Source organism: Schistocerca nitens, chromosome 8 (assembly GCF_023898315.1).
Source record: "Schistocerca nitens isolate TAMUIC-IGC-003100 chromosome 8, iqSchNite1.1, whole genome shotgun sequence".
In the NCBI taxonomy this organism is placed as follows: domain Eukaryota; kingdom Metazoa; phylum Arthropoda; class Insecta; order Orthoptera; family Acrididae; genus Schistocerca; species Schistocerca nitens.
In genome coordinates, this window is record NC_064621.1 from 553,070,506 (window position 1) to 553,084,661 (window position 14,156).

The 14,156-nt window shown below is 43.1% G+C and overlaps 1 protein-coding gene across 1 annotated transcript in view; it reads left to right on the top strand.

Moving 5' to 3' along the window:
* LOC126198420 (apoptosis inhibitor 5) overlaps positions 1–14,156 on the top strand; it is a 90,780-nt gene that overhangs the window by 32,296 nt on the left and 44,328 nt on the right. The window contains exons 4-5 of the mRNA XM_049934722.1: positions 4,603–4,766; positions 4,845–5,051. Of these exons, the coding sequence (XP_049790679.1) occupies positions 4,603–4,766; positions 4,845–5,051 (371 nt within the window). The remainder of the gene's footprint in view (positions 1–4,602; positions 4,767–4,844; positions 5,052–14,156) is intronic.

Here is a 14,156-nt window from a genome sequence, read left to right on the forward strand (position 1 = left end):
TCGGATGGATGCCCTGGGCATTTATTACATGGCCCAGGTAGGGTAAATCCCGAGCAAAAAAGACACATTTGTCCTTCCTCAAGCGAAGACCATTTTGTCGCAAGACCTGAAATAATGTTCGGAGATTTTGCAAATGTTCGGCTTCTGTCTTTCCGGAGATCACAATATCGTCCAGATAGTTCGCAGCAGTAGGGACCGACGCACAAATAGTTTGTAAATATTGCTGAAACAATGCAGGTGCGGACGCACACCCGAAAGGCAGTCTTTTGAAGTGATACAAGCCAAGATGCGTGTTTACCACCAAGACGCGCTGGGATTCTTCATCCACAGGTATTTGCAAGTACGCATCTGCTAGGTCCAACTTTGAAAAATATTTTCCCGGGCACAGTTTGTCAAAAAGATCTTCCGGGCGGGGCAAAGGAAAAGTTGCAGTCACAAGTTGGGGATTCACAGTTGCCTTGAAGTCCACACAAAGTCTCAATTTTCCGGAAGGTTTTGGCAAAATTACTAAGGGCGAGGCCCAGAGAGAAGCCTGCACACGTTCAATTACACCTTGAGATTCTAAATCGTGTAATGTTCTTGCGACCTCATCACGCAATGCGTGGGGAACATTGCGCGCTCTGAAAAACGTCGGTTGCGCGTTTGCTTTCAGTTCCAAATGTGCTTCATAGTTCTTAGCGCAACCAAGGCCCGGAGCAAAAATGTCTGCAAATTCTTCACATAGACTAGAAACACTGGCGGAAGGCACAGTCTGATTCACTGAGAGGACCTGATTTACTATAGACAAATTAAACAACTGAAATAAATCTAAACCAAACAAGTTCACTGCAGTAGAAGAACGAAGAACGTAAAATGACACAAGTTTTGTTTGTCCCTTGTATGTTGCAAGAAGGCTGCACTGTCCTAACACTGGTATTTTCTGGCCTGAGTAACTAGTGAGCTGAACATTTGCGGCACGCAACGGAGGTTTGCCCAGTTGGTTGTACGTGTCGTGATTGAGCAATGAAACTGCAGCTCCGGTATCGAGCTGGAATGGTATCACTTTGCCTGCAAAGTCTAAGTCTACAAAAAGTTTATTGTCCTGCTGACGACAAAAGCGACTGTGTTGTGCAACTGGAACAGACACTGGGACAGAATCACGTGCGACGTGACGGGACTTCTGTCGACGGTGACGCACACTTTTTGTGGAATGAACACTGTCACCGGACGGGGTGGAATGAACTACATGAATATCCATGGGCGAAGGTTCACGAGCCTGAATTTCCTTGGTTCGATTCCGGCGCGAAGCAAAGGGCCTGGAATTGGTGTGAGTGTCTGATCTGAGCTTTTTCTGGCAAACACTTTGGACATGTCCTTTCTTATGACAGTAAAAGCAAATAGCGTGGCGTGACGGGCAATTGTCACGCGAATGTCTAGTTGCACACCGCGGGCATGATTTCACTGCATTAGCTTGCTTACGCGGCGCACGTGTTTGCGAGCTAGGCTGCCGCTGCGCTGATGGGCGCGAGGGCCGCCGAGCGTCCCGTGCAGCGGGCCCGGCGGGCCGGTTAATGTGACACACCGCTGGCGAAGTTTCAAACGAGTCCTGAGCAAAGTCAAGTGTGTCTTGCCTGTCCAATATGTCTATCACTTGTTGAAGGGAGGGATTAACTAGTTTCAAAATCTGTTCCCGTATGCGAACATCAGAAACGTTCTGTGCAATGGCATCACGCACCATAGTATCTGAATAAGGGAGGCCACATTCGCACTCAAACGCACACTCCCTAGTAAGTCCTTGCAATGTCGCAACCCACTCCCTATTAGTCTGACCGGCCGTACGTTTTGTACGAAAGAACGTATACCGTTTTGCAACGACATTTACTGTTTCCTTGAAATAGGCATCTAAAGCAGACAAAAGTTCTTCGTAGGACAGAGTTGCTACGTCGCGCCGGGGAAACAACTTCACTATCACTCGGTAGGTGGACACACCGACACAAGAAAGCAAAAACGGCTGCCGCTCATTACCTTGAATTCTGTAGGCGGCTAGATGAAAGCTGAACTGGCGGGACCACTCTTGCCACGACTCTTGGGTTGCGTCAAAGGGTCTGAATTGAGGTGCAACAGCATGTTGTGGCGGCGGTAGCGATGAAGCGGCGGCGGCCGCATCGGTGTGCAGCGCACGTTGACCCTGGACGAGCTGTCCAAGAGCATCCAATAACGCCTGCGTCTGCTGATTCTGCAAGCGATAAAATTCGGACAGTACATCTGGAGATTGTGGCGAAGCCATGACACAAAGAAATTAGGGCAAAGTAAAACACAAGAGCCTTTGTAGACTCGTCGCCATGTGATGTGTCGGCAGCTGGGCCAACACCTTGTAAATAGAGGTGGCGTAAAGGGCACGCGAGACTAACGCAGACGGGCGTGAAGTACTGGAACAGGATACGTAATTAATGCTATGAAGAAAAGAACGGAGCGTCTCATATACTTATCTTTAATTTCTTCTTGTACATCTCTATGGTGAACACAAGTGAGACTCTAATTACAATCACTGTAAGGCTAATGGCGCCTTGCTAGTTCGTAGCCATTAACTTAGCTGAAGGCTATTCTGTCTCTCGGCTAATGAGAGAGAAAGGCTTCGTACGTCTAGTCGCTAGCTCTGTCGTCCGTACAACTGGGGCTGAGTTCGAGTCAGTCTCTCGAGACCTGCCTTGTGGTGGCGCTAGGTTTGCGATCACACAGTGGCGACACGCGGGTCCGACATGTACTACAGGACCGCGGCCGATTTAAGCTACCACCTAAGACGTGTGGTGTCTGGCTGTGACACCACACATTCCATTATCCTCGTTTTGTTTTTGTTGATGTTCATCTTATATCCTCTTTTCAAGACACTGTCCATTCCGTTCAACTGCTCTTCCAAGTCCTTTGCTGTCTCTGACAGTATTACAATGTCATCGGCGAACCTCAAAGTTTTTATTTCTTCTCCATGGATTTTAATACCTACTCCGAACTTTTCTTTTGTTTCCTTTATTGCTTGCTCAATATACAGACATATATTGACTAAACACTTCAAATGCAGTCTGAGGGGCTTTTACGTAAGGGTGGCCATTAATAACTGATGCTACAACACTTCACTATAAAATTCATATGGCGTGATCACAGAACTCGACAGTCAGTTCACAGTTCACAAAATACATTTGTTGTCTGCTGTCCTAAATCACTATATTGTGCTCCACTTGATCATTTTCGAATGTTGCTACATACATACATACATACATACATACTTGTCCCCGATTGTGGCTACCAACTCAATACTAATCCCAGATGGGCAGCACGTCTGGCTCTTAGCATCGCTCAAACTCAACTGTCCAAAGAAGAGCGCCCTATATGCCCTTGAAATGACTGCCTAACTCAAAACAATGTTTGACAAAAAAAATGCGAATATTCTAAAACTAAACACAAAAACACGCATGATACGTTGAAAAATATGTAAATTTTCTGGGCAATAAGAATTTAAAGTCCAATTTTTTTGTATCTGTCACAGCAATTTTTTACAAATAGTTTTCTTGTGGCGTGATTTTGCTTTTCGCGGATTTTTTATACTAAACATAAATAAGCAAATAAGAATACATACTTAATTACTCACCTTCCGCTTTAAACTTTAGAATGCTGCCACTAGCTTTGTCTCTCTAAATTTATTTATTAACAAAAACACAGTTTCTCTCTGTCGAATCCCATATTCCGACCTCTCGTTCAAAAATGGTACACATTCTGCCAAATCAGCTATGATTGCTCAATGCAACTCTACTAGCCGCATTAATAAACACTTTGTTTGTATTGATCGGCCAAAACGTTGCCGAGGTATTAGCTTTTGAACGTTCATAAATTTACGGTTTTTAAGACAACAATAACTTTTAAATTATTATATATTTTTGTGGCACATCTAGATAATTTAGCTTTACATATTTTTCTGTCCATGCGTGCCATTTCACACCTCCGTGGCACTGTTTTTTGTTCTGTTTTTATCAATTTTTCTTTGGCATATAAATTCCTCCAAATGCTCCAACACAGCCATACGCTCCCCTGCTAAGCTTCCACTCGTGTTTTTCCTAGGCCGTGTAATTGTTAGTTGCATGCCACGTCCCTGTAGCAACCACCAGCCATGTGCTCTGCAGCAGAAAACTGCCACTCTAATGTCCGTATCCCCCCCTCCCCCCCCCCCCTCCTCATCCCCCAGTGTGTACACTCACAAAATGGTGGTATTTTTGGTTAGCATTGCTGACTGCTTGTGTAGTTTGTAGTTCCCAAGTTAAATTCTTTGATGAGCTATAAGAGTTAAAACTGGTACATGAGCTTCCAAGTCAGAAGGTTCCACTAAAAATCTGAGCTGCATGACTACCAAAAGTGGATATCTATTGATCCCTGCACAGAAAGTTTTGGTAAATTGACCACATAATCCAGTTAGTAAGTCAATTGTGTTGAGTGATAATATTTCCTTGCAAGTGGAGTTTGTTACACAACATTGTAAGAATTACAAACTTCAGCCTGTCTGTCACAGGGTATGAAAATATTGCAGTATTTTTAAGGTTTAAGTTCCATTATAAACATAATTATTTTCATCCTCAGGTACCCTCGATGGAGTTTTTTCACAAATTTTTGGAGAAAATGAACTCGGCAGAGAGAAATGTATCAAATTTCTAAATGCAAAAATAAAAGTACTAGGTCGTGATGTTATTGACAAAGAAGCTGAAGATATTCTGATTTCGGAATGTAAGAAAGTACTAATGCAGGTGAGTTTGTAATGAGACAGTAGTAAGGAGAAAGATAATTTGTTTTGAAGTTTAGGATTGGTCATTCTTCTTTTACAGGCAGTGACAGAAGACGAATTTCGTCACATAATGGAACTATTAGGTTGGTCACGCTTAAGCCAGACAGTGAGTGGACAGCAAGAACTGGTAGATTTGGTTGCAGAACAAGCTGATATTGGCCAACCGTTTGATCCTCACGATCCTGAGATTGAGAATGTTGTTGACAGGCTCATACAATGTGTTCGGCATGCGTTGCCGTATTTTTCAGTGAGTGAAATATTGATATGCAAGCACTGTTTGTTCTTCATAATCACTACCATCTGCTCAAGTTACAGGACTTGCACATTAGTCTTCTAATTTTTTGCTGCATGTCGTTAGTATACAGGGTGGACAGAAACAGTCTGAAAAGCCTGTATTTTGCGGGTATGTTCAGCTGAGAAATAATTTTAAGAAAAAAAAAAAAATTTGACATGTTTCACTGTTTTTGAGTCGGTTGTCAATGAAGTTAGCCATACAGACCATTGTGTGTGCATATTCAAGCAGCCTGCCAGAGACAAGGTTGCCAAATGTGTGCTTCATTTAGTTTCCTAAGACAACAGTAATAAGGACTGAACGTGAGCCAAAGGCAGAGCAGTCTTGTGTGCTATCATTTACGCTACGAAGAACAACTGACACTAAATGTATGTGGCAGTCTGCTTGAATTTGTGCTCACAACATACTGGTTAGCTAACTACAGTGCCAATCTGCCTGAAAACAGAACAACATTTATTGCTCAGCACAGCCTTCTGTGCAACACATTGACCAGCTTTTCAGACTGTTTCTGGCTACCCTGTATGTGGATGGTTTACTTTAATAGTTGTAATTCTTCTCTCCAAAATAAGTTACGTACAGGATGGCAATTAGTGAACTATATGAAATATAAATAAATTAGTTACAAACTATGGCGCACACACATTGTATTTAGCTTCTTTACAGATATTTGGATTTAGGTTATGTCATGTTCGATATGCCTGCCATGTTTGGCGATGACATGCTGCAGACGAATATCGAAACTCTGCATGACCCGCTGAAGTGTTGGAACATTGATGCTGTTGATGACCACCTGAATGGCTATTTTCAGCTCAGCAATGGTTTTGGGGTTATTGCTGTACACTTTGTCTTGCCCTACAAAAAGGAGTCGCATGTGTTCAGATCCGGAGAATAAGATGGCCAATCAAGGTCCATATCAGTGGCCTCTGGGTGCCCCAGAGCCAGAATTCGGTCCCCAAAGTGCTCCTCCAGAACATAGAACACTTTCCTGCTTTGATGGGGTCGAGCTCCATCTTGTAGGAACCACATCTTGTTGAAGTCAGGGTAACTTTGGATAATGGGGATGAAATCATCTTCCAAAACCCTCATGTACTGTTCGGTAGTCACTGATTATTCCGTGACCCAACATTGCACTTGACACAGTCACTCATTGAGGGTAGAGAGACTTCTCAATCGCAAAATGCGGATTCTCAGTCCATCAAATGCGCCATTTTTTCTTATTGACGAACCCTTCCAAGTGAAAGTGGGCTTTATTGCTAAACCAAACCATACGAATTCCCACCATGCCCCATGGCCAACCATGCAATCTGAACATTCTAATGTGCTTAAATATTCTCTGGGGGTCCATGTTCTATTTGGCCAGCTTCCAAGTGTGAGCTATGTGATGACAATACAGTGTTGTAGCCGCACTGAGGCGTTAATATGGCTGAGTGTTTTAAACTCTGTTCTGTATCAGATGATGGTGTGGAGAGGTGGTTAAGCACTTCTCAAAAAATTCAATGCTCTGTTGTACAGTGTAAATCTCCATCTTGTTATTAATATAATTTCTGTTTATTTTTATATTATTAATTTTGTTGCTATCAGAATCAGGTATGGGAGCCTTATGTAGAGAAGACGCATCATAGTGAAATAAACCTGACCCTGTGCTTAATACAAAAACTTGGCTATTATACTTTTCAGATATTAATGTTGTTCTGTTAAAGAATGGAAAATATGTGGAAATAATAACTGTCAAATTCACTTTGTTTTGTTTTCTTACCGTTTTAGTATGTAACAAACCTCTCTAACATTGCATAAGCATATCCAATCACATGTTTGGAATTATACTTTTTTACATTCACAATGAAGTAACCATTACTACATTGCATCTCCATGTTAATTAAACAGATAATCACTGATCATGAAAGCATTTTCTTTTACATTCTATTATTGATATGTTCCTCCACAATGATTACTGATTCACAAGCACAACACAGTTTCAGCTATCAAACTCAGCCATATTAATGTCTCAGTGCAGCTACAACACTGTGAGTGTGCCTGTCCACGAAATAACTGAATTATTGAAACTTTTTCTTCCACAATGCAACATATAACATTTAACTCTTACATCGCTTTTGGACTAGCTTGCCTCAGGAGAGGGTACACCACGACATTTAGACACCCTTACCAACTAAACTGGTTCATGCAGCAAGGCCAGAGTGTGCTGCAACGTCGTAGTGATAAATTGGTGTACTCTGTCAGGTTCTTTGTAAATTTGACTGAATTTTGTAATCATTGAAATTACATCACATACCCTCTCAGCCTAAGAAGTTTAATTTTTTTTCCTCCTGGGTGCTTTAATTTTTTTTTTGGCAGGCAGTGTAAAATGAGGGTACTTGTCTTGACTGTAGGTACTAGTCTCATCTGGAGCAGCAAGAGTATATGGCAATTTGAGTATTCACTCTATCATGAATCCTGCCCCATGTTTCTTGTTGACAATCAAATTTCATGTTTCCTTGTAGATTGCACCTGGTAATGGTGGCACGTATTCTCTTGTCTCTTCTTTTCTCTTGTCTCTTTCTTTTCTTTAGATTCTACATAAAATGTCCAGGACAGGTGAACAACAAACCCTTGTTACACATCTCCTTCACAAGGAACCTGTGTGAAAATTTTATGAGGGCACTGAAATAAAGTTGTTACTGTCATGAATACATCTTAGTTCAGCCAGTCTGTGCCTGAGAAATGTCAATTTGTAAGAGAAAGTATGTTTTATCAGTAAACATGTCATACAGAGAAACTTATTTTTGTGAAGTAAATAATCTAGAAAAATTTAAAAATTTCGCTTTCTTTGTGTGGCTGCATCTGTTGGGAGACAAGTTCCATTTTAGTGAAATTACAATGGGATATGAACTCATTGACTGTGTGTGTTGTACAGAGGTAGACGTTGAATAATACCTACAGGTGTCTTTGTTGTGATGCTCATCTACTGCCCATGGATTTACATCGTTTGCTGAACATTGGTACTTAAAGATGGAAACTGTGATGCTCGATGATCATTTCATAGATTCATAATCGAAAACTCTACCGAGATTATTACACAGCACATGACTCCAGTAGACTGTGCTTATGTAGACAACCAATGTGGATAGCTTCAGATAATTTTTTCCCAGATAAACCCAATTGTTTGTATGGTATTTCTCAGTAATTGATTACAGTTATCATCAGCATTAAAAATAACTTGTTTACTTTATTATTCATGTAAAATGTGAAGTCAAAGTCAGTGCTTTTCAGCAACATATTAGTCAAAAAATAAAATTGCATGATATGCAGAGTTACCACTAGTCAGTCCCTAATACGGACAAAGACAGTAAGTAAGAAAAGCAGATTTTGCAAGAAAATCTGTGTTACATGTTGGCTGCCTTGACAGTGACTGCGTGTTAGGGAGATTTCCCCAAATTATATAACAATATAGTGCAGCTCTTTGACTTCAGTGTGATAGGTGTATATATTTTTCCATTTCAAACTATTTGTAATAATTGTTAATTGCTCTGTATCAGTCCGCAGCTCGTGGTCTCGCGGTAGCGTTCTCGCTTCCCGAGCACGGAGTCCCGGATTTGATTTCTGGTGGGGTCAGGGATTTTCACCTGCCCCAAGATGACTGCATGTCGTCGTCATCATCATCATCATCATCATCATCATCATCATCATATCATTCATCCATCCATCCCCATTACGGTCGGAGGAAGGCAACAGCAAACCATCTCCACTTGGACCTTGCCTAGTACGGCAGTGCGGATCTCCTGCATCGTTCCCCTACACTCTGTTAAGAAGCATGGGACTTCATTTCCATTTCCACTCAGTATAAGAAGCAGATGAATGATTATGGAAAGATTAAATGAAGCAGTGAAACATCTAGATTGGTCATACTTGTCTTATGTACAGCCTCGTCTGTTATGACAAAGTTTATGTCCACCTTGCTTTCTATTTGTAATTCAGAATGTTCTGGGATAATCATTCATCTCACTCTATTTGTATGTTGTTTCCACCTATCTGTGCCCTGTACTTGCCTCAAGAAGCTCACATCTGTGCTGTTTATTACTTTACTGCTATCTTGGTCTCTCTTGCCTATTTCCCTGAAGCAATAATTTTTTCTAAGAAGATTTTAATATTGTATTAAATACGTATTTTCTTCAACTTATGTACTGCTAGCTGGAGATCATCTTCCCTCTCTTGTATTATTTCATCATCTGCAAATAATAGTGCACTTATGTGAGTATATTTCATCTAATTATTGGAAAATTCTCTAATTTCTAATACTGAAGAGCATCATCAATATGAATGTTGATAAGAGAAAATGATGCTTGTCTCACTAATTTTTATTTCATCAATACTTTTCTCCTTTGTATTTATTACCATTTTTGTTTCACAATATAAGCTTTTATTAGCCCTTACAAGATGTGGTTGGTTGTCACTGTCACTCATTTTTGCTCATAATCCACTTCAGTCAAAAGCTTTCCTAAAATCTAAGAAAACAGTGTGTGTTTGAAGATCAAATTCTCTTTGTGGTTCTGTGAGTTATTTTGTTGTAAAAATGTTGGGACTACTCGAATACCCTTTTCTAAGTCCACTGTGATCATCTTGAAGTTTCTCAGCTAGAACCATTATTTATGGTTCTAGATGATTTAGTAGTTATGTGCAGCATTCAACAAGCCTCTGTAATTTCCAAATTTAGTTATGTTGTCTTATTTGAACAAGAAGAGAATGTCTGCTCTCTCACAAAAGTATACATTATTACTATGTTTTCCAGTTCTGCGATTGTTATGATGTCACTTTTTAGGAATTATTTTTCATCACTAAAATACAAATAATTCCCCAACAGCATCGTGTTTGTGCCAGTACTCTTGATAATGTCTTGTCCATAGATCCCTTTTAATATTAACTAGATTTTGTGTCTAATTACCCTGTGTGTTAGTGTTTGTCTTTTGTGTTTATTGCGTTCAACGTTGGAAGATGAATCTGTCCCTAGATTCCTTATGTGCCTATCATGAAAGCATGCTAGCATAATTTTTGCTGTTGTGTATAATGGTATTAAATGCAGTGAGACACCTATTATGCAAATGTTAGTATTCATGTTAGTGATATTTTTTGAAAGTTAGATAGTGTCTCGTATCACACACTGTAGCAGCAAGACCCCTGCACCATTGCTACAGGCTCATTGAAATTATTATTCTTTATATTAACTTAATGTAACCACCATAAACAAGACAATCAGTAGAATTGTAATGTTGTGTTACTATATATTTATAAGTTAATAGAGGGAAACATTACACGTGGGAAAAATATATCTAAAAACAAAGATGATGTGACTTACCAAACGAAAGCGCTGGCACGTCGATAGACACACAAACAAACACAAACATACACACAAAATTCAAGCTTACGCAACAAACTGTTGCCTCATCAGGAAAGAGGGAAGGAGAGGGAAAGACGAAAGGATGTGGGTTTTAAGGGAGAGGGTAAGGAGTCATTCCAATCCCGGGAGCGGAAAGACTTACCTTAGGGGGAAAAAAGGACAGGTATACACTCGCATACACACACATATCCATCCACACATTACAGACACAAGCAGACATATTTAAAGTTTGGGCAGAGATGTCAGTCGAGGCGGAAGTGAAGAGGCAAAGATGATGTTGAATGACAGGTGAGGTATGAGTGGCGGCAACTTGAAATTAGCGGAGATTGAGGCCTGGTGGGTAACGGGAAGAGAGGATATATTGAAGAGCAAGTTCCCATCTCCGGAGTTCGGATAGGTTGGTGTTGGTGGGAAGTATCCAGATAACCCGGACGGTGTAACACTGTGCCAAGATGTGCTGGCCGTGCACCAAGGCATGTTTAGCCACAGGGTGATCCTCATTACCAACAAACACTGTCTGCCTGTGTCCATTCATGCGAATGGACAGTTTGTTGCTGGTCATTCCCACATAGAATGCATCACAGTGCAGGCAGGTCAGTTGGTAGATCACGTGGGTGCTTTCACACGTGGCTCTGCCTTTGATCGTGTACACCTTCCGGGTTACAGGACTGGAGTAGGTGGTGGTGGGAGGGTGCATGGGACAGGTTTTACACCGGGGGCGGTTACAAGGGTAGGAGCCAGAGGGTAGGGAAGGTGGTTTGGGGATTTCATAGGGATGAACTAAGAGGTTACGAAGGTTAGGTGGACGGCGGAAAGACACTCATGGTGGAGTGGGGAGGATTTCATGAAGGATGGATCTCATTTCAGGGCAGGATTTGAGGAAGTCGTATCCCTGCTGGAGAGCCACATTCAGAATCTGATCCAGTCCCGGAAAGTATCCTGTCACAAGTGGGGCACTTTTATGGTTCTTCTGTGGGAGGTTCTGGGTTTGAGAGGATGAGGAAGTGGCTCTGGTTATTTGCTTCTGAACCAGGTCGGGAGGGTAGTTGCGGGATGCGAAAGCTGTTGTCAGGTTGTTGGTGTAATGCTTCAGGGATTCCGGACTGGAGCAGATTCGTTTGCCACGAAGACCTAGGCTGTAGGGAAGGGACCGTTTGATGTGGAATGGATGGCAGCTGTCGTAATGGAGGTACTGTTGCTTGTTGGTGGGTTTGATGTGGACGGACGTGTGAAGCTGGCCATTGGACAGGTGGAGGTCAACATCAAGGAAAGTGGCATGGGATTTGGAGTAGGACCAGGTGAATCTGATGGAACCAAAGGAGTTGAGGTTGGAGAGGAAATTATGGAGTTCTTCTTCACTGTGAGTCCAGATCATGAAGATGTCATCAATAAATCTGTACCAAACTTTGGGTTGGCAGGCCTGGGTAACCAAGAAGGCTTCCTCTAAGCGACCCATGAATAGGTTGGCGTATGAGGGGGCCATCCTGGTACCCATGGCTGTTCCCTTTAATTGTTGGTATGTCTGGCCTTCAAAAGTGAAGAAGTTGTGGGTCAGGATGAAGCTGGCTAAGGTAATGAGGAAAGAGGTTTTAGGTAGGGTGGCAGGTGATCGGCGTGAAAGGAAGTGCTCCATCGCAGCGAGGCCCTGGACGTGCGGGATATTTGTGTGTAAGGAAGTGGCATCAATGGTTACAAGGATGGTTTCTGGGGGTAACGGATTGGGTATGGATTCCAGGCATTCGAGGAAGTGGTTGGTGTCTTTGATGAAGGATGGGAGACTGCATGTAATGGGTTGAAGGTGTTGATCTACGTAGGCAGAGATACGTTCAGTGGGGGCTTGGTAACCAGCTACAATGGGGCGGCCAGGATGATTGGGTTTGTGAATTTTAGGAAGAAGGTAGAAGGTAGGGGTGCGGGGTGTCGGTGGGGTCAGGAGGTTGATGGAGTCAGGTGAAAGGTTTTGTAGGGGGCCTAAGGTTCTGAGGATTCCAATTTTCCTCAGAACCTTAGGCCCCCTACAAAACCTTTCACCTGACTCCATCAACCTCCTGACCCCACCGACACCCCGCACCCCTACCTTCTACCTTCTTCCTAAAATTCACAAACCCAATCATCCTGGCCGCCCCATTGTAGCTGGTTACCAAGCCCCCACTGAACGTATCTCTGCCTACGTAGATCAACACCTTCAACCCATTACATGCAGTCTCCCATCCTTCATCAAAGACACCAACCACTTCCTCGAATGCCTGGAATCCATACCCAATCCGTTACCCCCAGAAACCATCCTTGTAACCATTGATGCCACTTCCTTACACACAAATATCCCGCACGTCCAGGGCCTCGCTGCGATGGAGCACTTCCTTTCACGCCGATCACCTGCCACCCTACCTAAAACCTCTTTCCTCATTACCTTAGCCAGCTTCATCCTGACCCACAACTTCTTCACTTTTGAAGGCCAGACATACCAACAATTAAAGGGAACAGCCATGGGTACCAGGATGGCCCCCTCATACGCCAACCTATTCATGGGTCGCTTAGAGGAAGCCTTCTTGGTTACCCAGGCCTGCCAACCCAAAGTTTGGTACAGATTTATTGATGACATCTTCATGATCTGGACTCACAGTGAAGAAGAACTCCAGAATTTCCTCTCCAACCTCAACTCCTTTGGTTCCATCAGATTCACCTGGTCCTACTCCAAATCCCATGCCACTTTCCTTGATGTTGACCTCCACCTGTCCAATGACCAGCTTCACACGTCCGTCCACATCAAACCCACCAACAAGCAACAGTACCTCCATTACGACAGCTGCCATCCATTCCACATCAAACGGTCCCTTCCCTACAGCCTAGGTCTTCGTGGCAAACGAATCTGCTCCAGTCCGGAATCCCTGAAGCATTACACCAACAACCTGACAACAGCTTTCGCATCCCGCAACTACCCTCCCGACCTGGTACAGAAGCAAATAACCAGAGCCACTTCCTCATCCTCTCAAACCCAGAACCTCCCACAGAAGAACCATAAAAGTGCCCCACTTGTGACAGGGTACTTTCCGGGACTGGATCAGATTCTGAATGTGGCTCTCCAGCAGGGATACGACTTCCTCAAATCCTGCCCTGAAATGAGATCCATCCTTCATGAAATCCTCCCCACTCCACCAAGAGTGTCTTTCCGCCGTCCACCTAACCTTCGTAACCTCTTAGTTCATCCCTATGAAATCCCCAAACCACCTTCCCTACCCTCTGGCTCCTACCCTTGTAACCGCCCCCGGTGTAAAACCTGTCCCATGCACCCTCCCACCACCACCTACTCCAGTCCTGTAACCCGGAAGGTGTACACGATCAAAGGCAGAGCCACGTGTGAAAGCACCCACGTGATCTACCAACTGACCTGCCTGCACTGTGATGCATTCTATGTGGGAATGACCAGCAACAAACTGTCCATTCGCATGAATGGACACAGGCAGACAGTGTTTGTTGGTAATGAGGATCACCCTGTGGCTAAACATGCCTTGGTGCACGGCCAGCACATCTTGGCACAGTGTTACACCGTCCGGGTTATCTGGATACTTCCCACCAACACCAACCTATCCGAACTCCGGAGATGGGAACTTGCTCTTCAATATATCCTCTCTTCCCGTTACCCACCAGGCCTCAATCTCCGCTAATTTCAA